A 27,804-nucleotide genomic window follows, 5' to 3' on the forward strand; every position below is an offset into this window, starting at 1 on the left:
AAGAAGTGGACGGTGTTAAATTCTTGGGATTACAGCTTGATAATAAATTCAACTGGGAGGAGCACACCACAGAACTGCTGAAGCGTCTTAACAAATCTCTGTTTGCAATGCGAATTTTGTCAGACATAGGGGATATAAAAATGAAAAAGCTGGCATACTATGCTTACTTTCATTCCATAATGTCATATGGGATTATTTTCTGGGGTAATTCATCAAGCCAAGCTAAAGTTTTCCGGGCACAAAAACGTGCAGTAAGAATTATATGTGGTGTGAACTCAAGAACATCCTGCAGAAGCCTGTTTAGGGAACTAGGGATACTAACTACAGCTTCCCAATATATTTATTCCTTAATGAAATTTGTCATTAAAAATATATCACTTTTTCAAACCAACAGCTCAATTCATGGAATCAATACTAGAAATAAGAATAATCTTCACAAGGATTTAAAGTCACTTAGTCTTGTACAAAAAGGTGTGCATTATTCAGGAACACACATTTTCAATAACTTGCCAGCAGCCATAAAAAGCTTAACAACCAATGAAATTCAGTTTAAGAGAAGCCTAAAGGATTTATTGGTGGCCAACTCCTTCTACTCCATTGATGAATTTCTGAGGAAAACCAACTGATTTGTATATAAGTACAACATAACTTCTGCACAATTTCAGTGCAGTAATGTGTTCACTGAAAATTTGTGTGTGTGTGTGTGTGTGTGTGTGTGTGTGTGTGTGTGTGTGTGTGTGTGTGTGTAAGTATAATCTAACTTCTGCACCATTTCAGTGCAGTAATGTGTTCATTGTAAATAAGTATTACAGTAGTTGTATTACATGTTTCTTACCTTATAAATAAATATAAAACTTTTTTATTTTAAATTCAGTGCAATAGTATTTGTAAAATGACTCTTAGTGTTCATTAAAAAATGACGATCATTCCACTTGGGACCTGTGGAATGGTACATTAGCTTATTTGTTTTAGTTTAAATATTTGTCATGTATTGTTGTTTTTCTGACATGTTCCACATCCTGGAGGACCTCCTCACTACGGATCAATTGGAATGAAAGTAAATCTAATCTAATCTAATCTAAAGCTTTGTGTCATACTGTCATCAAGGGTACATGGTGCTTCGTTGAATGGTTCGCACGCTGACACTTGTTGATGGCCCAGCATTGAAATCTGCAGCAATTTGTGGATGGGTTGCAGTTCTGTCACATTGAATGGTTCTCTTCAGTAGTCGTTGCTCCCGTTCGTGCAGGATGTTTTTCCGGCTCAGCAATGTTGGAGATTTGATGGTTTACCAAATTACTGATGTTCACAGTACACTCGTGAAATGGTCATATCATCATTACCACAGAGATGCTATCCCCCATCACTCGTGCACTGATTATAACACCACTTTCAAACCCACTTAATTGTTGATAACCTACCATTGCAGCAGCAGTAACCAATCTATCAACTGTGCCAGGCACTTGTCATCTTATATATATGTGCCATATTTGTTATCTGAGCATGTTGCCATTGTTGAAGCATTCATTCAACTGGCTCTTTTCTGAAAACAAAGAATTTGTTTCAGGAGAAATTTTCAGGACTTACTGTGCCAGCAAAGAGCACCGTTCAAGAATTGATTGGAAAATGGCAGCATAAAGGATCGCTTCAAAATGCTTCCAGGAACAGACCACCACCTGTCTGCACACCTGAATTAAAGAGGCAGGTGTGAGAGATAATGACAAGAAGTCCTTATAAGTCAACCAAGAGACTGAGGCAACATGTGTATGCAACTGAGAGGAGTGGCAGATGTGTTTTAAGGGGACTGAAGTTAAAACTGACTGGATAAGTGTTTTTCAAGAACTGAAGGAGCCTGATCTGCAGGCGAGAGTGCATTTCTGTTCATGGCTGTTGAGAAATGTTGCCAATTGTGTCTTGCAGCCACTAAGACTCATCATGAGTGACAAGGTGTGGTTCCAACTGTCCAGGTACATAAATTCCCAAAACAAACCGATATTGCTGGATAGAAAACCCACACACAAACCGCCAGGTACCCCTGCATGATGAGAAGATTGGTGTTTGGTGTGCCATATCTGCCACACGCGTTATGGGTCCCATGTTTCCGACCACAGCACCGTATTCGGCTGTTTACATGTTTTTGTATTGAATACATATGCCTATACCAGTTTCTTTGTGCTTCAGTGTGTGTGTAAAAGGACATGTTAGTGGCTCAAAGACTTCTTAAATAATAGAACCGCGTATGTTGTTCTTGACAGCGAGTGTTCACAGAGACAAAAGTATTGTGAGAGACCGCTGTTGTTCTCTATATACATAAATGATTTGGCAGAAGGGATGGGCAGCAGTCAGTTGTTTGCTGATGATGCCGTGGTGTATAGTAAGGTGTCTGTAGGAAGATACAAGACGACTTAGAAAAAATTTACAGTTGGTGTGATGAACGGCAGCCAGCCCTAAAAGTGGAAAAATGTAACTTACTCCAGATGAGTAGGAAGAACAAACCAATAATGTTCGGATAGAGTATTATTAGTGTCCAGCTTGACAGAGTCAAGTCATTTAAATATCTTGGCGTAACATTGCAAAGCGATGTTAGGTGGAACGAGCATGTGAAAATTGTGGTAGGGAAAGCAAATGGTCTTCGGTTTATTGAGAGAATTTTAGGAAAGAGTGGTTCAGCTGTAAAGGTGACTGCATATAGGACGCTGGTGCAACCTATTCTTGAGTAGTGCTTGAGCGTATGGGATCTATACCAGGTTGGATTGAAGGAAGACATTGAAGCAATTCAGAGGAGGGCTACTAGATTTGTTCCGATAGGTTAACAAAAAAAGTAAGTATTAGAGAGATGATTCAGGAACTCAAATGGGAATCCCTGGAGGGAAGCTGGCGTCCCTTTTAGGAAACACTATTGGGAAAATTTAGAGAACCAGCATTTGAAGCTGACTGCCGAATGATTCTGCTGCCGCCAACACACGTCGCGCGTAAGGACCATGCAGGTAAGATATGAGACATTAGGACTCATATGTGGAGGCATACAGACAGTATTTTTTCTCTCAATCTATTTGTGAGTGGAGCAAGGGGGAAATGACAACTAATGGTACAGGGTACCCTCTGCCACGCACCTCACAGTGGCTTGCAGAGTATTGATGTAGATGTGAAAATTAGCATTACCTTCTGTAGTAGCGCAGTGTTTAGCTCACCGGATTCGCATTTGTCCGGCCATCTTGATTTAGGATTTCTGTAATTTCCTAAATTGCTTCAGGCAGATGCTGAGATGGTTCTTGTGAAAGGGTGTGGCGGACTTCTTTCCCCGTCCTTCCCTAAACCGATGAGACCGATGACCTTGCTGTTTGGTCCCCTCCGCCAACTTCAGCAACCAACCAACCCTCCACAGTAATAATTTCAGTCATCAGTTACTTTTAATTATCATGGTTTCCAGAAAAACTAACTGCACTGTTGGGATTTGCATATTGAAAACTATAGTCTGAATAATAATCCTAAATGAATTTCAGTCTGATTACTGTCTTGGAAGATTCAGACACTATGGAAACAGCTACATGAAAGTTGAAAAATGAGTAGGAAAAGCAAAAATTAATTATTGGCAGGTGTGTGGTCACAGCTGGTAGTAGTGGTTCCCATTTTGCTTGTTTATAAAGTGTGTTTTATCAGTCCATCTTTATCGGTCTTATCTATCAATGCTGCTTTTTCTACTAATTTTCATTCTTCTGTGATTTTTGTTCCAAAGTGCAATTTTTTTTCTATGTGTTTCTAAGCTCAAGTTTGTGGTGGTTTTTCTTCTTCATTCTAATAGCTGTACAAGTGATATGTTCCTTTTCGCAAAGCACTGTAGCCTTACCTTCTGTGACAATGTTTCTGATAAATGTCTGTTATGTGTTTACAATTACAGTTTTTAAACTTAAAAAAATAAGAAACAAGTAAAGGTGATACTGCTAAATGTGTTCCAGATTATTTTTACTTTTCACGTATATTTAGCAAAATATTTTATCATGCAATGAGACTGCAGAAACCAACAAAAGGATAACTGTAATTGTGTCAGGTGACATGTGACGCATGATGATGATGATGATGATGATGATGTACATTAATAATAGGTATGACATTAATATGGTCTTCATAATGAATTTATTACTGTCCTCTTCTCTGATTCCAGTACAAGCATCTGTTATAGACACTTCAAAGGTTGCTCAGGAGCAACGGCAGCCACTGACAGTTGATACCATTGGCAAGCCAGGACGATCACAGACAGTAGTACCAATGTCACCACAGTTACCACATACTGCTGTTGAAAAGGTATGCAGATTATTATAATAACTGGCTTGTTGTTGTTATCAAGTTGGAGTGAATTATCATAATTTACTTGCTGAGTACTACAGTTTAGGAAAATTGAGGTCTTTCGTGCAAGATTTTCACTATAGAAAACTTCTACAGGGTGCAGCACATAAAACTGGCCTGTCATATGCAACGATAATGTTCCAGTGTGTCAATAATAATAGAAAATGAGCATCGCCATCTAAATAATCACAGATGAACTAACCATTTCCTCAGACGTACTGAACTGTGCAGATCTTGGTTGTTGTATGAGGCAACTGCAGCCACAGCCAGTAAAACTTTTTGAAACCAGTTGAGAAAAAGGCCTCGTTGTATGAATCCGTCTTAGTGCGAGTGTGTGCCATATTTGTTATCTGAGCATGTTGTCATTGTTGAAGCATTCATTCACACTGGCTCTTTTCTGAAAACAAAGAATTTGTTTCAGGAGAAATTTTCAGGACGTACTGTGCCAGCAAAGAGCACCATTCAGGAATTGATTGAAAAATGGTGGCATACTGGATCACTTCAAAATGCTTCTAGGAAGGGGAGAGGTGGGGGTGGGGGGTGGGGGGGCTGGTGTCTTATGAGGAGCTCTGTCTTCTTCACGACATGAGATTATAAAGTTGGTGTTTAACTTGAAACCTATGCAGCAAGCGTTGGGACTTAAATTGTTTCATAAGTCCATTTCACTCCATGATGTGTAATTATTCTGTACATGAGGTCATAGAAGAACTTCAAAGCTTTTATAGGGAAATATGTTGATGTACATTGTGGACTTAACAGTCTGATCATTTATTTACGAATTGTGATGGATGCTTTGAATTAGAACTTGTGAATTTGGCTGCCAGCTAGCATTGGTTAGATAACCAGTGGTACTAAACAGAGTTGTTTTTTAATCAATCAACTATTGTAGTCAAAAGTAATTCCTTTACCTCCTAGCTCACTTGATAAAATCAATGCCAGCTACATTTATTTATTTATTTATATTGCAGTTACCAAGTCTACGAAGAATGTTATAACCTTGTCATTTTTTTTTTAAAGTGTTTTTGCATTGGTGTGCAATGAATCTAGACAACAACTGATGGGTCAACACATTTCCAGTAAATCCAATCTTGCTTTTATGTTCTCCTCCTGTAATATATTTATTAACTTATTTTGTATAATAGGAAATCCAGGATGGAATAATGACAATATTATGAAAAGGATAATTGCTAATTATCATGTAGCAGAGATGTTGATGCACACAGACAGGCACAACAAAAAGTGCACCCACAGACTTTTTACCTCCCCCCCCCCCCCCCCTTCCTATGCCCTCAATTTAATTTCCCGACTGCACCTAGCTGTCCTACCCTTTCTCCACCTTGTCCCTGTATGCTCCTGCAAGCAGCACTTTACTCCCCCCACCCCTGCCCCAGCCTCCCTCCTTATCCCCACCACCTGAATTGCTTCTCCAATCATGTGCAGTTACTCGGAGTCTGGCCTTGGCAGCCAGGGACTGTGTGTGTGTGTGTGTGTGTGTGTGTGTGTGTGTTTGTGTGTGTAATTCAGAAGAAGGCCCTCTGGCTGAAAGCTACTTGTTCAGTAGTCTCTTTGTTGTGCCTGCTTGTGACTCAACATCTTCACTATATGGTGAGTATCAATTTATCATTTTCATAATAAACTTACTTTGTGTGTCAGATAGCTGATCCAACCACAGAAATATGGAAGAACGAACCCCATGAACCGCTTGAGGGGCATAAACACTATTAAGAATACATCTATTTCTTTAATTAGTTGTATGGTAAGAAGTTCTGAAATATTAGATACAATATTCCACAACAACATTTAATTCCACCCTGCTGTTTTATCTCAATCATGGTGGTGTGGTCTTCAGTCCAGAGACTGGTTTGATGCAGCTCTCCATGCTACTCTATCCTGTCCAAGCTTCGTCATCTCCAAGTACCTACTGCCACCTACATCCTTCTGAATCTGCTTAGTGTATTCATCTCTTGGTCTCCCTCTATGATTTTTACCCTCCACACTGCCCTCCAGTACAAAATTGGTGATCCCTCAATGCCTCAAACTTGTCCCTCCAACTGATCCCTTCTTCTAGTCAAGTTGTGCCACAAATTCCTCTTCTCCCCAATTCTACTCAGTATCTCCTCATTATTTACGTGATCTATCCATGTAATCTTCACATTCTTCTTTAGCACCACATTTTGAAAGCTTCTGTTCTCTTTTTATCTAAACTATTTATTGTCCACATTTCACTTCCATACATGGGTACATTCCATACAAATACTTTCAGGAAAGACTTGCTGAGGCTTAAAGCTAAACTCGGTATAAACAAATTTCTCTTCTTCAGAAATGCTTTCCTTGCCATAGCCAGTCTACATTTTATATCCTGTCTACTTCGACAATCCTCATTTATTCTGCTTCCCAGATAGCAAAACTCATCTACTACTTTAAGTGTCTCATTTCCTAATCTAATTCCCTCAGCATCACCTGATTTAATTCTACTACATTCCATTATCCTTGCTTTGCTTTTGTTGCTGTTCATCTTACATCCTCCTTTCCGTTCAACTGCTCTTCCAGGTGCTTTGCTGTCTCTGACAGAATTACAATGTCATTGGCAAACCTCAGAGTTTTTATTTCTTCTCCACGTATTTTAATTCCTACTCCAAATTTTTCTTTTGTTTGCTTTACTGCTTACTCAGTATACAGGCTGAATAACATCGGGGCTAGGCTACAACCCTGTCTCACTCCCATCCCAACAACTGCTTCCCTTTTGTGCCCCGTGACTCTTATATCTGCCATTTGGTTTCTGTGCAAAATGGAAATAGCCTTTCGTTTCCTGTATTTGACCCTCACCATCTTGAGAATTTGAAAGAGAGTATTCCAGTTAACATTGTCAAAAGATTTCTCTAAGTCTTCAAATCCTAAAAATGCAGGTTTGCCTTTCCTTTATCTATCTTTTAAGATAAATCATAGGGTCACTGTTCCCTCATGTTTTCCAACATTTCTATGGAATCCAAACCGATCTTCCCCAAGGTCAGCTTCTTCTGGTTTTTCCATTCGTCTGTAAAGAATTTGTGTTAGTATTTTGCTTCCATGACGTATTAAACTGATAGTTCAGTAATTTTCACACCTATCAACACCTGCTTTCCTTGTGATTTGAATTATTATATTCTTCTTGATGCCTGAGGTTATTTTGCCTGTCTCATACACCTTACTTACCAGATGGGAGAGTTTTGTCATGGCTAGCTTTCCCAAGGCTATCAGTCATTCTAATGGAATGTTGTCTACTCCTGGGGCCTTGTTTCAACTTAGCCATTTCAGTGCTCTTTCAAATTCTTCACGCAGTATCATATCTCCCATTTCATCTTCATCTACATCCTCTTCCATTTCCACAATATTGCTTTCAAGTACATCACCATTGTATAGGTCCTATATATATATATATCTATATATATATATATATATATATATATATATATATATATATATATATATATATATATATATATATATATAATAGAGGGAAACATTCCACGTGGGAAAAATATATCTAAAAAGAAAGATGATGAAACTTACCAAACAAAAGCGCTGGCAGGTCGATAGACACACAAACAAACACAAACATACACACAAAATTCTAGCTTTCGCAACCTATGGTTGCCTCGTCAGGAAAGAGGGAAGGAGAAGGAAAGACAATAGGATATGGGTTTTAAGGGAGAGGGTAAGGAGTCATTCCAATCCCGGGAGCGGAAAGACTTACCTTAGGGGGAAAAAAGGACAGGTATACACTCGCACACACGCACATATCCATCCACACATACAGACACAAGCAGACATATTTAAAGACCAAATATATATGTCTGCTTGTGTCTGTATGTGTGGATGGATATGTGCGTGTGTGCGAGTGTCTACCTGTCCTTTTTTCCCCCTAAGGTAAGTCTTTCCGCTCCCAGGATTGGAATGACTCCTTACCCTCTCCCTTAAAACCCACATCCTTTCGTCTTTCCCTCTCCTTCCCTCTTTCCTGATGAGGCAACAGTTTGTTGCGAAAGCTTGAATTTTGTGTGTGTGTTTGTGTTTGTTTGTGTGTCTATCGACCTGCCAGCGCTTTTGTTCGGTAAGTCACCTCATCTTTGTTTTTTTATATATATATATATATATATATATATATATATATATATATATATATATATATATATATATATATATAAAAACAAAGATGAGGTGACTTACCGAACAAAAGCGCTGGCAGGTCGATAGATACACAAACATACACACAAAATTCAAGCTTTCGCAACAAACTGTTGCCTCATCAGGAAAGAGGGAAGGAGAGGGGAAGACGGAAGGAAGTGGGTTTTAAGGGAGAGGGTAAGGAGTCATTCCAATCCCGGGAGCGGAAAGAATTACCTTAGGGGGAAAAAAGGACAGGTATACACTAGCACACACGCACATATCCATCCATACACACACACACACACACACTCCTTCCACCTTTCTGCTTTCACTTATTTGCTTAGGACCGGTTTTCCACCTGAGCTCTTGGTACTGATACAAGTGGTTCTCTTTTCTCCAAAGGTCTCTCTAATTTTTTGTAGGCAGTATCTATCTTACCCCTAGTGATATATGCCTCTGCATCCTTTCATTTGTCCTCTAGCCATCCCTACTTAGCCGTTTTGCACTTCCTGTCAATTTCATTTTTGAGACGTTTGTATTCCTTTTTGCCTACTTCATTTACTGCATTTTTATATTTTCTCCTTTCATCAATTAAATTCCATATCTCTTCTGGTACCCAAGGATTTCTTCTAGCCCTCATCTTTTCACCTACTTGATCCTCTGCTGCCTTTACTATTTCATCTCTCAAAGCTACTCATTCTTCTTATTCTGTATTTCTTTCTGCCATTCTCGTCAGTCATTCCCTATTGCTCTCTGAAACTCTCTACAACCTTTGGTTCTTTCAGTTTATCCAGGTCCCATCTCCTTAAATTCCTACCTTTTTGCAGTTTCTTCAGTTTTGATCTACAGTTCATAGTCAATACATGTGGTCAGGGTCCACATCTGCCTCTGGAAATGTCTTACATTTAAAACTTGGTTCCTAAACCTCTGTCTTACCATTATATAATCGATCTGAAACCTTCCAGTGTCTTCAGGTTTCCTCCATGTATAAAACCTTTCGTGATTCTTAAATCAAGTGTTAGCTATGATTAAGTGCAAAATTCTACCAGACGGCTTCCTCTTCCATTCCTTACTCCCATTCCATATTCACCTATGGCTTATTCTTCTCTTCCCTTTTCTACTATCAAATTCCAGTCCCCCATGACTATTAAATTTTCGTCTCCCTTCACTACCTGAATAATTCTTTTATCTCATCATAAGTTTCTTCAGTCTCTTCGTCATCTGCATAGCTAGTCGGCATATAAACTTGTACTACTATGGTAGGTGTGGGCTTCATGTCTATCTTGGCTACCATAATGCATTCACTATGCTGTTTGTAGTAGCTTATCCGCACTCCTGTTTTTTTATTCATTATTAAACCTGCTCCTGCATTACCCCTATTTGATTTTGTATTTATAACCCTGTATTCACCCAGAAGCCTTGTTCCTCGTGCCACCGAACTTCACTAATTCCCATTATATCTAACTTCAATCTATCCATTTCCCTTTTTAAATTTTCTAACCTTCCTGCCCAATTAAGGGATCTGACATTCCACACTCCAATCCATAGAACGCCAGTTTTGTTTCTCATGATAATGATGTCCTCCTGAATAGTCCCCACCTGTAGATCCAAATGGGAGACTATTTTACCTCCGAAATATTTTACCCAAGAGGACACCATCATAATTTAATCATACAGTAAAGCTGCATGCCCTCAGAAGAAATTACAGCTGTTGTTTCCCCTTGTTTTCAGCTGTTCACAGTATCAGCATAGAAAGGCCCTTTTTGGTTAATTTTACAATGCTAGACCAATCAATCATCCAGACTGTTGCCCCTGCTACTACTGAAAAGGCTGCTGCCCCTCTTCAAGAATGACATGTTTGTCTGGCCTCTAAACAGACACCCCCTCTGTTGCGGTTGCACCTATGGTACTGCTATCTGTATCGCAGAGGCATGCAAGCCTCCCCACCGACAGCAAGGTCCATGGTTCATCCCATAGTATTAAAATTACAAAAATACTACAAAATTGTAAATTTTGTTAAATCCGATATTGTTATGATCAGATGGTTTACTATCCAGACTTTTGGTTGTAAATTTCTGGTTCTGTTTGTTGTTGTTGTTGTTGGTGGTGGTGGTGGTGGTTGTGGTGGTGGTGGTGTTGGTGGTCATCATCATCATCTTCTTCTTCTTCAGTATAAAGATTGTTTTGATGCAGCTTTCCTTTTCAGTCTGCCCTGTGCAAGCCTCTTCATATCTGCATAACTATTGCAACCTAAATCCACTTGACTCTGCTTACAGTCAAGCCTAGGTCTCTCCTGCCTGCTTCCTAATTTGAATTATTACATTCTTCTTAAAGTGTGACTATTTCTCCTATCTCATATCTTACATGCCAGTTGGAATAGTTTTGTCATGGTATGTTCTCCCAAGATCTCAACAATTCTGAGGGAAAATAATTTACTGTTTCAATCCATTGGCCTTGTTTTGACCTAGGTCTTTCAGTACTTTGTCAAACTTTCCTTGCATTATAATTGTCCCATTTGCTCTTCATTTACCACCTCTTTTTCCCCATAACATTGTCTTCAATTTTGTTTCATTTTTTTAGTGTTTCGTATATCTCTTTCACTTTGCACTTCCTAGCTTGCCATCTTGGTCTATTGATATTCATATTGCTGCTTCTCTTCTCTCAAAAGATTTCTTTAATTACCCTATATGTATCATTTTAATTTCCTGTAGTCATGCATGCTCCTACAGTTTTGCATTTTTCATCTAGCGTTTCCTGCTTTTCCACTTTCTATCAGTCTCATTTTTTAGATATCTCTCCTCACTTTAGCCTGCTTAATTTGTTGCATTTTTTTCCTGTTGTCAGTTAAATTCAATATCTCATATGTTATACAATGATTTCTGGTGGACCTTGTGTTTCGGACCTTCTGCATCCTTCACTATTTCATCTTCCTATCACATTCCTTTCCCCATTTTAGTCAACAGTAACTTTATTTTTGAAGCTCTTGACAACTTTGGTTCTTTTAACTTATTCAGATCCCATCTCCCTTATTACCTAACTTTCTGAAATTATGCCAGGTTCAATCTGCTCATCATAACCAATAAAATACACTCCGAGACCACATCTGCTCTTCAAAATCTCGTTTTGAAATCTGTGACTACAACCATATAATCTATCTTAAACCTTCCACTGTCTTCAACTCTTCATTTTTTTACATCCATGTTCTCCATATATTTTCCCTTCTCTTCTTTTTCCTGCTATTGAATTCCAGTCCCTACCACCACTAAAATTTTGTCTTCCTTAACTAACTGATTAATTTCTTTTATTCCAGCATACATTTTACAATCTCTTCATCTGCCGAACTAGTAGGCGTATTCACTTGTACTACTGTGGTGAATCTTGGCTTTGTGTATATCTGGCTATAATAAGACATTGACTGTGCTGTTCACAGTAGATCTGCATTACATTTATTTGATTTTGTGTTGACAACCCTGTACTCTTATGACTAGACTTCCTGTTCTTCAAGCCACTCGACTCCATTAAGTCCCACTGCACACAGTTTCAGCCTGTCCACTTCACTCTTCAAATTCTCGAACCTACCTAGCCAATTTTTCTGATAACATCATCTTGATTAGTCTCTGCCTGGAAATCGGAATGGTGGACTATTTCACCTCTTGAACGTTTTATCCAAGAGCATGCCATTGTCATAAATCAATATACTGAGTGGTGCTGTATCCCCTCAGAAAATATGATGGCTATAATTTCCCCTTGCTTCCACTGTTTGCAGTGCCATCATTTCAGGGCCATTTTGGTTAATGTTAAAGAGCCAGATCAATCACCCAGACCATGGAAATTGGTTATTCTCTTCTACATCCAACATGAACCTGTTGTTTTGGTGCAAAAATGTAGGAAATGCTGTAACCCATGTGTCCAGAGATGAACTTATTATGTCTTGGAAGAAACTTTAGGTTTGTGGACCACTAATTCAAGGACTTCTTTTCAGATGCCTCCGTAAAAATGTTGGCTTCCAGTGGTGATAACAGGGAGCCCATTGCTGTTGTATTGGTCTGCTTATAGTAATTTCTGCGAAACGGGAAGTAGGTTGATGTGAGAATGAATTCAAAGAATTTCATTAGTGATGGACTAAAGTTCTCTCCTATGAGATTGTTTGTCCCTTAGATACAATCTAATGGGGGAGGGGGGTATTCTGGTATTCTTGGCCTATCAGAGGTTGTGTACCACACAAAAGGCACTGAATTCCTTATGTTGTGCTGCATTTGGCAGTAAAGGGGCTAAGCATTGCTATCGGGTGTTTTGCTCTCTCATATATTGGTGCATTGATGTTGCTGAAGTTGGCATCCCTTCTTTATGGTCTTCAGTCTTGGAAGTGCAGCTGCTGTTCATATGGTTGGTAGAACTGTTTTCTGTTCTGTAGGAATCATTCTCTAGTAGGCTCTACATTTTCTGTTTCTATGCTTCAAACTGTTGTAGGATTGTAGTATTTCCATTGTCTGCTGGGAGAGTGATTCTCCAAGTCTCCTTGGAGGCATGTTAAGTGCTCTCCTCTCCCCTGTGCAGAAGATTGGCTTCAGTGGAAAAACCATTGTAAATGTATAGCATGTTTCATGTTATTTCCATATGTGTCCCATGGAAGAGTAACAACAACCTATTCCACCTAACTGATAAAATCAGCTATCAGAAGTGTCATCAGTGTTGGTGTAATATTTTGGCTTTTTCTGATTGGAGATAAGGTTATAGTGTCAACTTAGAATCCATATGCATATCAGAAATTTCTATCCCCTACTTGTCTATAAAAAAGATTTTTCACTTATCAGAAGTAACCCCAATAAATCTGTAAATCCCTACACTGTTTCCCTGTTCTTAAGTGTTATAAAAAAGTATGTCATGTTGCTGTCTGAATACAGATATAATTTTAATATCTTTATCCTTCATTACAATGTTTCACAGGTAGGACACACAAAGGAGGAACTATCAAGGCCTGATTCTTTGCCGCCTCTGAAACGGGATCGTGTGCACACAATTTCAGTTATGTCACCAGTTAGAAAGCCACGAAGCAACTGGGGAATGGCAGCAGTGCGTGATACATCACCACGAGGAAGAGAGGCACCACGCTCAGGAATCAGTCCCAGGTAAGAACAAACTTTAGTATAAGAGGTTTATGAATGTACATAATTGCAGTCTACAAGAAATCAGTGTAATTAAAGGAGAATGTCAGCAAGACAGATAATGAGAGGGAACAAGGTATTTTTCCTATTATTGAATTCTAGTCCCTACCAGAACTAAAATTTTGTGTTCCTAAACTAACTGATTAATTTCTTTTATTCCAGCATACATTTTTGAATCTCTTCATCTGCAGAGCAAGTAGGCATATTCACTTCTACTACTTTGGTGAATCTTGACTTTTTGTATGTCTGGGTATGGTAAAACATTAACTGTGCTGTTCATACTGAGTCTTAAGAGTGGTGCCTAACAGAATTTTACTCAAGTTTCAGAATGATGAGTATTGAATGACACGAAAATAATAGGAGGTCTGAAAGGAGAGATCAGCATTCCTTATTAACTAGCAAAATAATTAAACCACTTCTGGTTTAGCAGAGTCATTTTGGTTACAATGTTGTAGCATGCTGAATATTAGCTAGTGTACATGTCATTACTGTGTCCGAGATTTGAATATAAAACTGAAACTAACAATAGAAAAAAAATGATCCAGAAATTGTAGTAAAGCTAGTTAAAATTACATCACTTTTGAATTGTTGAGTACCATTCTACATCTTCATCACTACCCTGCATTTCATAATTAAGTGCTTGTCACCTGATGTGTCTGTCCTGCGCAGTCGGTGGCTGCTCTACACTGCTTAACTCCTCCTTAGATTATGCATCACTTTGGCAGTCTCTGGAAGGTTCCGTACTCTGCTACTATACCTAAATAAGTGGAACACTGTGGAAACCCTGTCTTTCAGTGATTTTAGCTCGTGGTGGTGGTGGAGAAAGCTATTGAAAGCATATGTGTAACATGTTGATTCTGCAGAATAACATGCTCCACTTCTAACCACTGAGGTCAATGAAGGATATTCATGGAAATTGGAAACATTGTTTAAGTAGTTGTCAAGTGTGGAACATCCCACTGTGTGCACTCTGGTGTGTCATATGTGCAGGGATGTTTGAAAGATGTCACAGAACATCGACAAGGTGTGATGGCAAGTGAGCATCTCCATCTGCTAGGAAGGGTCACTTACACTTACACTTTGCTGTTGTGATTTGGCATTGCCTTGGAAGTCATGGAGCAGAGGGTGCGGCCAATAATCTCAATGCTACGACAGTTGAAGATTATATGAGAACTGTCTTTCTGTAATATCATATTAGCACATCAGTATATGTTGCGATCTAGTTTGAATTAAAAGTTAAGAGAGACTTGTTTCGCTCAAAATGGGAAATAAGGCTGTACAGTGGAAACGATTCACTTATAATATAGAATATTTATCACAAAATGTCTGTCATTTTAGTAGCTCGAATAGATTGGAGCTATCTTTTGGCACCCTACATTTTGGGGAGGTGAAGAGGTCCATTGTCAAGAGGTCCACAACAGAGAATAACTTCAAGAATGGTGACTGCATAATGTTTGTAAGGTAAAAGTTGGGACATACATCAGCCAACTGACAGAGTATGTAGTGGACTACAAGTAGGGAGGCCTAACTCGCATAGCAAAACCCAGTATTGGTGTCATAATCACAGTTTAACTACGACATCTCTGCTCTGAACTCCAACTTCCCCCCTGTCGCCTCTTTTCAGGGAGCAATAATCTATGCCCCCATGGCATGTACTCTGACCACAGATCTGTCTCAATTTAGCCTTTGGACAAAAAGGTTCAGTTGGACGAACCGTTTTTGCGTCCACACATGCAAGGTGTAGTGAACTACACTCCTTGCTGAATGGATGCAGTGTCTTCAATACTGAATTGGTGGCGATAGAACAAGCTCTTCGCCATGCTCATTCTTGTACTGACAAGATGCTTCTAATCTGCAGAAACCTCCTGAGCAGCCTTCAGGCTATTAAACCAGTGCTACCCTTTCACCCCTTAGGCACGACTATCCAGAATCTTCTGTCTGACCTCCATCAAGCTGGATGAACAGTCATCTTCATTTGGATTCCTGGGCAGGTCGGGATCTTGGAGAATGAGCATGCCAACTACTTGGCAAAGTTGGCCAATTTTGGGAAAGGGGGTCTCAGAACTGGGCCTTCAGTTGACTCTATGCTATCAACTGTTGGATGTCTGAAAATTGGAATGGTTCATCCTGAACTCAGCAAACAAACTGAGGGCAATAAAGGAGACCAGAACCACATGGCAGTCTTCCCTACACACTTTGTGCAGGGAATGTCCTCTGTCAGCTATGTAGTGCCCACACTTTGCTGACCCACAGGCACATCCTCTGACGTGAGGACCCACATTACTGCTGACGTGGTGGCCACCTAATGGTGGCCCACATCCTACTGGACTGCCCAAATTTGGTTGCTTTGCAACGATATCTTAACTTCTTGACACACTATCTCTGGTTCTAGCAGATGATGCCAAAGCAGCTGACCTGGTTTTACATTTCACCTGTGAAGGTGGTTTGTACTCATCTCTGTGAGATGAGGCACTGTGATCTCATTGACTGCCTGAGGCCTTGGAGCCACACCCCTCACCTACTCTGGCCCAGGGGTCTCATGGCTACCCTCGCTCAGTGGTCTAACTTGGCCTGTACGCTACCTATTTTTTTGTCTCCTTTTTCTTTTGTGTTTGCTGTTTTTAATGTTTTATCTTTCCTCAACTTTCGTCACTGTCTGTGTTGCACATTTCCTTGGGGGTAACAGACTGTGAGCTGGTGCTGGTGGGATGCAAAGGGTGTGTCTCCCACCACATACCACGCTCTGGGGACCACCAACTGCATTCTGAGTAAAGCAGCTTGCCCACCTACCCCCTCTCACTCCCCTCCTACTTCTCCTTTGTTTTATATCTGTCCTATTGCATCTTGCTTACAATTATTGGGCTTCTCAGGATTTGCCTTTTGTATGCTTCTTCTGAGGGTTATTGTTGGTTCGACACATGTAGAATCAAAGGACTGATGACCTCACACATTGGTCCCTTTAACTCCAGCCAACCAACCAGCCAGACACAGGTGTAGTCAACTTGCACAGCAGTAAGACTAATTCGATTCTTATCTGAAGAGTCCTTAAATATGACATTGTTGTCTAAGGAAGTTTTCCTCGCAAGAGCATCCTTAATGGACGTGACGTAATGACACTTGGGGATAGTTTCACTTCTCCCATCGATACATCCAGCAAGATGATAGGAGTCACATCCTGTGTTTCCAGATGCCAGTCCACTGGATCAGCCAGGCCTAATGGCCAGCCAAATCTTACAGTGGACTGTCTGTTTTGTCAGTAACAGACTGGTTATTGGTCACAGACGTATAAGAGAGTCTACCAGCATACAGTTGGTATGAGGCTTTACTCTCATATATTTGCAATTATCCAGTAATGCATTCTTGCTGAGCTGTAATGATATTTTATGTGCCAGTTGTGTTAGAATACTGGCAAGTTCTAGATCTCTGATCAGTTGACATGTATCCCTGGTGTTGCTGCTGTGCCCTCTTGTAATGTCTTGTGGTTCCTGGCTGGATAAGGAGGGGGCGGTATGATAGGTGTGTGGCTGGTTTCCTCTCATTACAACAAAAAATACACGCGTGGTTAAAATACACTTCATTACAGGAACCAATTGAGTACTTAACTTCAGTGATGTCCAATCTGAAGTTGTGAGGTTAACAGCAATGAAGTAACATGTACTAATTCTTCAATCTTTTCTGTGTCCATATCACAGCTCTATACAGTAACTAACGTTCCCTCAAAGCTAGCTAAGGTGTGAGGCGACAACTATCACTGTGGAAACTTAGAGCGACATATTGAGGTGCAACGCTAACTGAGTCCCAATGCAATTTACTGAGGCACTGAAATTGAGAGATTGAGCCAGCTTGGTTGGCGGCAACAGCCTATATGCAGTCTGTGCTGTGGGCGTTATTGATGCATAGCCTGGGGGCATGTCTTGGTCTTCGCTTGTCGTAGGCGCACTTAGTTCAGCACTTGCTATACAAGGTTTCCTAGTGCGAACCCATGTGCTGGCATACACCAGCCCCCCCCCCCCCCCCCCAATGTCGCACTGTTGGTGTGTACTGGAGATGGGAACGACAATGGGGTAAGGGGGGGGGGGGGGGGGAGGGGGTTGCAGGAAGCTAGATGAAGAGATGAGCTGGGAGCCGTAGCCGTGTTGCAAGAGCAGAGGAACGTCCTCCCGAAAACACTGCCCAGGATACACGTCTACTCCTGAGGGTGTACCCTGGGGCGATGACAGCGATGGTGGCTGGTCCAGCTCCATCAGGTCTGAGAGCAGCAATGGCGGAGGTGCAACATTAATTGGCTCATCCTGGGGTGTCGTGGCAGCACCAGCGGGCAGTTGTGAATGTCGCGTGGTCCCACGAGACCGTGAATCAGGGGGGAGGGGGGGGGGGGGGGAAGTAGCAAAATCAAGGGGCAAACAAAAAATGCTAATTCGATTGTGGAGACAGTGCTGCAAACCATTGGGACCTGCAATTAGATACAAATATCTGCCAGTGCATTTCTGGGTCTTGCCTTGCTCCCAGCACTGATGTTGGCCAAAAATCCTGTAAAGAAGAAGACTACACAGCGCAAAATGATACTTGTGGACCACCGGTGGCACTGAATGCTGCGGTGGGTGGATCAGCATCCGATGGCGGTGGCCCTGCAGAAGTTCCGCCAATGGTGGTCCGTCATGTGGGTGGGAGCAATAGGAGGCAAGAAAGACTTGCAGCGCCTGTTCCCTTGTGTGGGAGGTGGAAAGCTGGGCCATCTGTTGTTTGAATGTGCATACATAGCATTCTGCTTCTCCATTGGACTAGGGGTGAAATGGAAGTCTTGTTAGATGATGAATGCCATTTCATTCACAAAACTGGTCAAAATCACGTGAACGGAACTGTGGTCCATTATCCGACACAAGCACTTCTGGCAAACCTTCTATGCAAAATTGTACGACAACCCTTCAATGCTGTTGGGTGATGTAGTAGAAGCCATAGGCACTAAAAATTGGAACTGGCTAAAAGAGTCTATCACTATGAGCCAATGAGTGTTCAAAAATAGTCCTGCAAAGTCTATGTGCATTCTTTGCCATGGGGTTTAAGTCTTAGGCCAAGCTGTGAATGTCTGTGGCGGAGCTGATTGGTTGTCCATGCATGCGGGACACTGTGACGTCATCTGTTTAATGTGGGCATCCGTGCCATGCGAAGTACAGTGCTAGCACGCTAACTTTTTAGTGTGAACAATTCCCCTGTGTCCTTGGTGAAGCAGTCGTAACACATCCTTTTGTTATTTTAAACATAGCTGCGTAACAGCAACGGTTCCACGTAATTAGATTAAAAACAGCCGACCCGTTGCAAAGGATAAAGTAGTCTTTACCTAGGTAAAGACTACTTTATCCTTTGCAACGGGTCGGCTGTTTTTAATCTAATTACATCCTTTTGTAATACTGTGGGAATGAGCGCACACGATCGTCCACTGTCAGATTGTACTAAGATCACACCTTGTTGTACTGAAAGGTTATGCCAATGAGCAAAGTATTGGTGCATTGTTGAGTTGTGAATGCTGTTCAGTGAGTGAGACCAAGACATGTGAATGTAATGCAACAAACTCTTGAGATTGGGGTCCGCTTCTGTGGCCTGTGCAATTTTTCCGTAATTCAATGGTAAAGATTGCAGCAATTCAGAGTCCTGCACATTGACCTGCCAACAAGATGCATCAGAGGAATCAAAATCAGAGTCGGGGCTGATCGGAAGGTGAGACAGGGCGTTAGCATTGAACTGCTATGTCGTAGGTCTGTACACAATTTAATACTGATACTGGAGTAGAGGCAGTGCCCACCATTCCAGTTTTTGAGCAGTACGCGTAGGAACCAGCTTTGACGGATGAAACAAGGACTGCAAAGGCTTGTGGTCTGTCTCTAAATGGAACTTGTGACCAAACAGATAGTGATGGAATTTGGTCATACCATCCACAATAGCTAGAGCTTCTTTTTCAATCTGAGAATAATTGCACTGAGTTTGAGTTAGCAGCTTTGCGGAAGAAGCTATAGGTCTGTCTTGTGCACCAATTCTGTCTGAAAGCACAGTGCCTTTTCTGTAAGAGGAAGTGTCTACTTGCAAAATCACTGGTTTGGTAGGATCAAAATGTATGAAACATCTGTCACTGAGCAAGGCGGTTTTGGGGTTTTGAAATGCATCGTGACACTCTTTGTCCACCCAAAAGGCACATTTTTCCAATGCAAACTATGCAATGGGGCCACAATCTGTGAAGTGTTCAGAATGAAACGAATGTAGTATGTCAACTTGCCTAGAACTGACTACAGTTCAGATACATTGCGGGGAACAGGCAGGTCACGGATTGCGAGAAAATGAGATTGGAGGGGGTGCATGCCCTGTCTGTTTATTACATGACCTAAGTACTGTAGTTCCGTCTGAAAGAAATCACACATTTCGAGACAACACTTGAGTCATGCACCTGACCACACATGAAAAAAAGCATGCAAATTGGCAATGTGTTCCTTTGATGCATGACCTGAGATGACAAGATCGTCAAAGTAGTTTGGACAGAACGGCACTTGAGCAGTCAGCTATTCCAAGTAACATTGAAAAATGGCAGGTGCAGAGGCACTGCCAAAGGGGAAATGCAAATACCTGAACAGGCCTGAGTGTGTATTAACAACAAATACTTTCTGTGATTCTTCTTCTAGTAGTATTTGCAAATAAGCATCACGCAAATCTATTTTACAAAAGTAACGGCCTGCGCCAAGCCTGTCCATAAGTTACTCAGGGCGAGGCAATGGATAGAGTCAATTATTGTCTGTGGTTTGAGAATAGTTTTAAAGTCAACACAAATGTGAATGCAACCAGAAGGCTTGGGCATCAAAACCAGTGGACTTGCCCACAGTCTAGCTTGTACTGGAGCAATCACACCATTGTCTTGCAATTCTTTTAATTCACTGGCTACTTTGTCTCATAAAGCAATGGAAATGGTCTGAACCTGGAAAAACTTAGGCTGTGCATTGTCTTTCAAGGTAATGTGTGCTATGAAATTATTAGCTTTTCCAAGTCCATCAGAAAAAAGTTCCAGAAATTCCTTAAGCAAACTAGCTATACTGTCTTTTGGATTAAAAGCAGTCACTGGAAGTACATTGTCTTGGATGCTAAGGCCAAACAAGTCAAACAAATCTAAGCCAAAAATATTTTCACTGTCTCTTGATTGCAACACGATAAATTTGACTGTCCTAGTGTGAGATTTGTAAGTGGCAGGCAAATTACATTGTCCAAGTACTGGGATTTCCTGTCTGTTGTATGGAGTGATGTGCGTGCTAGATTGTGACAAGCATGATGAGCCAAACCATTTGTAAGTGGTGTGATTAAGCGAAGTTACAGAAGCACTTGTGTCCAATTGAAAGTCAGCACCATGGCCAGCAATTGTAGTGTTACAAATAGTTTGAATGAATGACATCACACTGCAGTGTGGAGATGAGGCACAACCTTGCGTGAATTACTGCTAGAATCTGTAGTCAGTTTTCAAAACACTGCATTCACAGAATGTCCATAGACCTGTTGTTACGAGAGCAGGCAGAATTGGTGTTCTTTTGCCATCCAAGCAAACTACCTGGACAGCCTTTCTTTCCACAAGTGACATGTCGTGTTGCACGACAGGCAGTCTTGACGCTTACGGCAAGCAAAACAGCGAGGGCAAGACTTCACTAGATGTACAGGCATGGCTACTTGTTTACTAGGCTGTCTGTGCATCTGCGTGCATGCTAGTTGTGGCAGCTGAGTGGAACATTTGAGGGTAAGAGGCGACTTGACCAGAGAAATCAGGACCTGATCAAATTTATCAGCAGCTGTGGTGCTGGAATGGAGTTTTTCAGATATTTGCAACACTTGATGGAGTGAAGGATCTGAGTACTTGATAATCTGTTCTCTAATTCTGTTATCAGGGACATTCTATGTGATCGCATCATATATCATCATGTCACTATAGAAGTTGTCACAACTACATTTGAATTTCCACTTACTAGTGAGACCTTGTAAGTCAATATACCACTGATAATATGTCTATTCTGGTTTTTTTCTTAAGACAAAAGAACTGAAATCTGGCTGCCATGACCTGATTGTGCTGTTCGTAATACTGCCTTAATGCGCGTACTACTTCATCACAGGAGAGTACACAGGGAGATGATGTAGGGAAGAGTTTTTGAATTAAGAGAAACTCAGGGGTTCCCATGACAGACAGGAAATAATGAGATTTCACAGTACCTCGAATTCGATGGACGTGACAGTGGGCGTGGAACTGGGTGAGATATTTGAGCCATTCCTCTTCTTTTTCATCGAAGTGCCAAAACGGTGGCACTTGTTGGATCGGTTGATTTGTCGGTTGGGCAGCCAATGTAGTGTGTGCAGCAAGCAACTGCTGTACAGTAGACAGCAATGTGGCAATTTGCTGGCTCTGAAACTGAAAAATCCATATAGTTCCAGAGCAGGAGCAGTCTGTGGGTTGGATGCAGGGGCAGGGAGTGGAGGGGCAGGGTATCCATTCTAATGCTAGCAAATTACAGCAAAATATGAAAAGACAAATAGAAAAGCAATGTGTAAAGCCTCCGAAAAGTGAAATAGATGAGTTCTGCTGCTCCCCTCTTATAATACATGCAACAACAAGAACAAATGAGCAAATAGAATCACTGCAACCTAGAACACATGAAAAGCAAACAAAACTTGTCGATAAGACTCGTCGCCACTTATAATATTTTGTGGTTCCTAGCTGGATGAGGAGAGGATGGTATGATAGGTGGGTGGCCAGTTTCCTCTCACTACAACACAAAATGCACACTTGGTTAAAATACACTTTACTACTTGTACCAGTTGAGTACTTAACTTCAATTATGTCCAGTCTGAAGTTATGTGGTTAACAGAAATCAAATAACATGTACTAATTCTTGAATCTTCTTCATGTCCATATCACAACCATATAAAATGACTAATGTTCCCTCACAGCTAACTAAGGTGCGAGGTGATGACTACCACTGTGAAAGACTAGAGCACATTGCAATGTATTGAGGTGCAATGCAAACTGAGTCATGATGTGACATACTGAGATTGAGCTAGCTTGGTCGGCAGTGGCCTATATGCACATTGTCCCGGGGCATTATCAGTGCATAGCCTTGGGGTGTCTCTTGGTCTTCTCGTCATAGGCGCTTTTAGTTCAGCACCTACTGTATAATGTTTCCTAGTGCCAACCGGTGTGCTGGTGAAGGTGCACACCAGCACACCTGGGGTTATCAGCTGTCTCTCACATGAGGCAGCCTGTGAGCAGATTGAAAATTGAAAAACTGTTCACTTCCCCCACTGTAGCTTCACAGTTACATGTAGAGTTTGGCCTTTACCGATCCCGTGCAAGTATACTCAATAAGGCCCGTGCCCAGTGAGAAAATGCACCAATCCGTGAGTCATTACTAAGTGCTAAATTCTAATCCTGTTCTTAATATTTGCCCACTAGAGGCCTGCCTGAACAAGCCCTAAAGTACTCCATAATTTTCAGAATATACCCTGAGTTTCCTTCAAACCCCTTTCTTCGTTTCAAACCATCCTCGCTTTTGTCCCTCACAGCCCACCTCTGTCCCATCCTTGATATAGGCTGTCTCTGTCCCAGGTGTGGTTTGTACATGCACTACGTCTGCTGTTCTAAGGCAGGGGAGGAATTTGTATCGCTGTTTATAAACAGCTGAAAACTGCCCTGACCACTGTCAAGTAATTGAAAGCTGCTGTGTTTGGGTGTGTTGGAAGGACTACTGAGAGTCATATAGCAGAGGTACCAAGGAACCTCATATATAATTCTCTCCTTGAATAGTCTTTCTAGAAGAAGTACAAAATCTATTACTACTCCACTGATTGTGAGTGGCACATCAATGATAAGTCTAGGCACCCTATCTGTGGGAGACAGGGACAGGGAGATGTTGGCATGTTAAATTTGTTCCCCTAATCAACAAATTTGAAAAGCTGTCTTCCATGGAAACTGAAACAGTAGGACTCACTTCACCTGTTGGGAAATGTGCTACATTTCATGGGAAAGGGTGGCAAATGCGAACAGGTAGTGGTCTATTAATAATTGCCAATTTGAATGTGTGACAAATAATGGTACCCCTGAGAGAAATGGTTGCAAGAGATGAGGAGCAGCACCACGTGCACTCGTTTTGTAAGCCCGGGGGGTCCCTTTTAACACGTTGAAATGCTGTTCTCGTAGCCATTGAGGGAACAGCGTGCCGTTAACTGTAGATTGTGGTCCATGTTGGGATAAGCAATTTTTGTTGTCTGTGTTCTAAATTCATATTTAGATTATTCCAGTGACTGGTAGAGAATATTGAGAACACCAACCTTGCTCATAGAGTTTAAATGATGCTCACACTCTGAAGCAATATGCCCAGAACTGATTGTGGCCCCCTGATTCCATATTGCGTGGAAGGTTTGAACCAGAGATTGCTGTGAATTCCTAAACTGGGGCCATAGTGTTGAGAACTGCAGCCCCTGCCCCACCCCTAATAATAAAAAAAAGTGTGTGGAAGGGGGGGGGGGGAGAGAGAGAGACAGAGAGAGAGAGAGAGAGAGAAGTGCATTCACAAAGGGGTTGAAAATGAGGGTTTTTAGTTTTGTGACTCTCCATCCACTCCAGATAAAGGTGGCTGTAAAAGCCCTATGAGTATCGGTGCTAGATTCAAAGACATGCTTGCCGCAAGCAAGAGTATTAAATTCATTGCAGTAAATTGTTGAAGCATTTGCAACAAAGTCTGAGTTTGGAGTGTCCCTAGAAAGGTAGTGGAGCACACATAATACTAGATAAAGGAACTTGGTTAAAACCTGAAATTGACAGCAGTGAGATTTTTTGGGGGGAAAAAAGCACATATCAAAAGGATAGACTAGTTGGAAATTGAATTTATCTTATGCCACAGGAACAGATTGATTTGAACCCCACATGTGGTGGAAGTATGTTGAATGTAATGGCAACAAATTGACCTGATCTCTTTGAGAATATCCCCACTGAAACTTGTATCAGTGACCATGAGACATTTTTGGCATCAGTGATTACCAAAGCACAAATGACAACTAAAAGAAAACTTTTGCTGGCTTAAATATATTTATTCACAAATTGAGATTTGTAAATAAGGATATTGTAAGACAGAACAGTGTGTATTGTGCATTTCTCCAAGCAACTAAAACAAATAGAAAGATTTGTGTGTTCAGTAAACCAAGTAAAGGGGCAGTAGTGTCACATCTCATTGAGGAAGTTAGAACTGTAAGCTCAGGACAGGGCATTTAGAGGGACTAAGGTTAAAACTTAAAAGAATAGTGGGCCATGCACTGGATAGATATACACCTAGTAGAACAGTTTATGATGGGAAGGATGTATGGTACACAGTCACTGTATAGAAGCTTCTATAAAAACAGACAACTGCATAATAGGTGTAAAACAAACAATAGGGCTGTAGAGAGAGATGCTGAACAAAATGCATTTGACCGTGAAGAGGGCAATGCGCCAAGGTTTCAGTGAGTACCATAGTAGAAATGTGATTCTACTGGCATGTAAAAATGTTCAAATAACTTATTGCTATGAAGATGGGTGGTGCCAACACCAACCACCAATATTTCAACAGGTTCACATCCTGTCATTTTCAAGGCACAAATGCAGTGTGATAGCATTGTGCAAGGAAATTAAAAACCTCAATATGCAAGGCGTATGTGGAAAGATAAAAACTGTGTGCGGTTACAGGTTACACGCGTGTGTGCGCGCGCACCTGCCCGGCCTCACTCTCTCACACACACACACACACACACACACACACACACAGTAAACATGAGTGGCATCACATAAACAAAGTCAGAAGTTATCAGTAATGAATATTAATAACCAGTGGGTGAGTGAGTTTGCATTAACTCTGTCCCTCTGTTATTTGACCAGGTAGAGAGAATAATTCCCCATAGAATTTGAGGAAAAACCGACATCTCTATTAAATAAGGTCACTTGCTAATTTGAACTCGTCCACTTTCTTAATAACACTATCCTAGTAGCTGGAAGTGCACGCCAGATTCCCCATGTTGTTTGTATTCCGTAGGGTGACTGGTGCCAAGACAGTGTTCTGCAACAGCAAATTTGCTTGACCATTCTAAATGTAACACTTACAGTCAGTACACCGGTTCCTCTTGGTCCTGGTAGCCTGACCAATATACGCTGGTGTGCAAACAGTAAGGGCAAAAGTAACTTTCCACTGCTAATTAACACAGCTCAATGAAACTGGGACTTTACATAGAAAGAGATGCTACTATATGGTACAGAAGGTAACTGAAAGAAATATGCAGTGAGATGAACAGAAATGACACTTTTATTCAAAGACAATAATTACACTAAAATCTCTGCAATGTATGACAGTCATTTCTTTCAGCAGTGCAGTTACAACTGCTGGATCGTCATTGGTGCATGTGGACATGTTGCAATGTATGTGTCCAATGCATCCTACACATGCACAATGGAATGTAAGTTGGGGGAAAGGACAGACCAGTCCATTCAGTGAGTATCCTCTCATTCCAAGAGGTGCTCAACCTGTGCAGTTCAATGCATTCATGCATTGTCACCCATAAAAATTAAGTCTGGACTGAATGTTATCCTCAAATGATGGAATGGGGAAGGAGTATAGTCTCATAGTAATACTGACTGGTGAGTGTACTATGTTCATCTAGTTGAAGGTCAGTATGCCCATGCAACATTATGCCTCCCCACATTATAACACATGGACTACCAGAACAGTTTTGTTTGACAATGTGTGTGTCCCTTCTTGCCATATGAGGGTATTTTTAAATGATCATCAAATGAAGCCGATACATTCCTTAAAAACAATATTCAGCTGTCTGAATGTGTAATGGATACTTTCACAAACAGGAGTTAAAACAGCACTTTGCTTTATGCAATTAGGGGCAGGAGAATTAATGTAATGTGCAAGTTTGGAACAATACTATGATCTTGATATTGTAACGAAACAAGAATGCACATTGCAATCTCACTCTACTATTGTGGAATTTACTCAGCCTCCACAAGCAATGGTACATTTTCTCCCCTTAGAGCCTGTAATAGGTCAGTGTGAGCATCACTTTAAGAACTCAACAGATTTCTTACATCAATCTGAAGGATCGGGTTTGATTGACTCTGGCATTTTAGTAATTTTTTTGGGGTTGCTCTCTTCTCTCTCTTTCGTCATGTTTCTCTGTCCAATTCATTACTGTTAATTGAGGTTAGGTCTGTTGTTGTATTAATAAACATATTTTGACATGTATTGACTTTCGCTGATCTACTATTCCATGACCAGTACTATGAAAAGACAGATGGAGATGCGATGGGGAGCACACTGTTGTCAGTTTGTTTGTGGAAGATTTTGAGGAACATGCACCGGAGTGAGCAACATTGCAACCTCTGTGTTTTTAAATGTGCAGATGATACTTCTGTTGTTTGGCCACAAGCTTGTGAAAATTTAAACAGCTTTTTAGAACATCTAAATTCAGTCCACATGAATATTGGTTTCACGATGGAGTTGAAAAGGATGGTTGTTTTCCCTTCTATGATGTGCTGGCGAGGAAGGGGGTTGATGGAATGTTGGGACATGCTGTTTGTAGGAAGCCTACTCACACCGACTTATATCTACGGGTTGATTTGATTTGATTTTATCAGGGAAGCAAAAACAGTATTGGCCAAGCCCACTGCTGCCTGCACCAAAACAGAGTTTATTGTGCAGTATCATTCCCTGTGTCTCTAGTAAAGCCGACCAGTGCCCTTGAACAGTGCAAGGAGATCCTGTACCAGTGCTTTGCTAGACACAATTTCTTCAGGTTTGGTTGATCCAAATATTTTGTGTCTTATAATCTCCAGTGCCTCACATTCGAAGATCAAATGTGATGCAGTTGCCTCACCCACACTACAAATCCTACATTTGGGGTCTTCTTCTATTATCCCCATTGTATGTAGGTGTTTTTTGAAGTTTCCATGGCCTGTCAATAGTCCAAGCATGAGTTTCATCTCTCTCCTGTCCAAGCCCAGGATTGAGAGACTTCTCTTAGAACAAGGCTTTGGCATCAATACCTTGCCATAATTGATAGTTGCCACCATCTGGGTATCATGAAGGGGTATTCCATACCTTGGTTC

General features: G+C 41.0%; 1 protein-coding gene across 2 annotated transcripts in view; it reads left to right on the top strand.

Annotated features, from left to right (window-relative positions):
• LOC124592129 (tuberin) overlaps positions 1-27,804 on the top strand; it is a 303,826-nt gene that overhangs the window by 246,955 nt on the left and 29,067 nt on the right. For both annotated transcript variants that reach the window (XM_047131806.1, XM_047131807.1), the window contains exons 26-27: positions 4,163-4,302; positions 13,438-13,619. In XM_047131806.1, the coding sequence (XP_046987762.1) occupies positions 4,163-4,302; positions 13,438-13,619 (322 nt within the window). The remainder of the gene's footprint in view (positions 1-4,162; positions 4,303-13,437; positions 13,620-27,804) is intronic.

This window comes from Schistocerca americana, chromosome 2 (genome assembly GCF_021461395.2).
Source record: "Schistocerca americana isolate TAMUIC-IGC-003095 chromosome 2, iqSchAmer2.1, whole genome shotgun sequence".
Classification (NCBI taxonomy): Eukaryota; Metazoa; Arthropoda; class Insecta; order Orthoptera; family Acrididae; genus Schistocerca; species Schistocerca americana.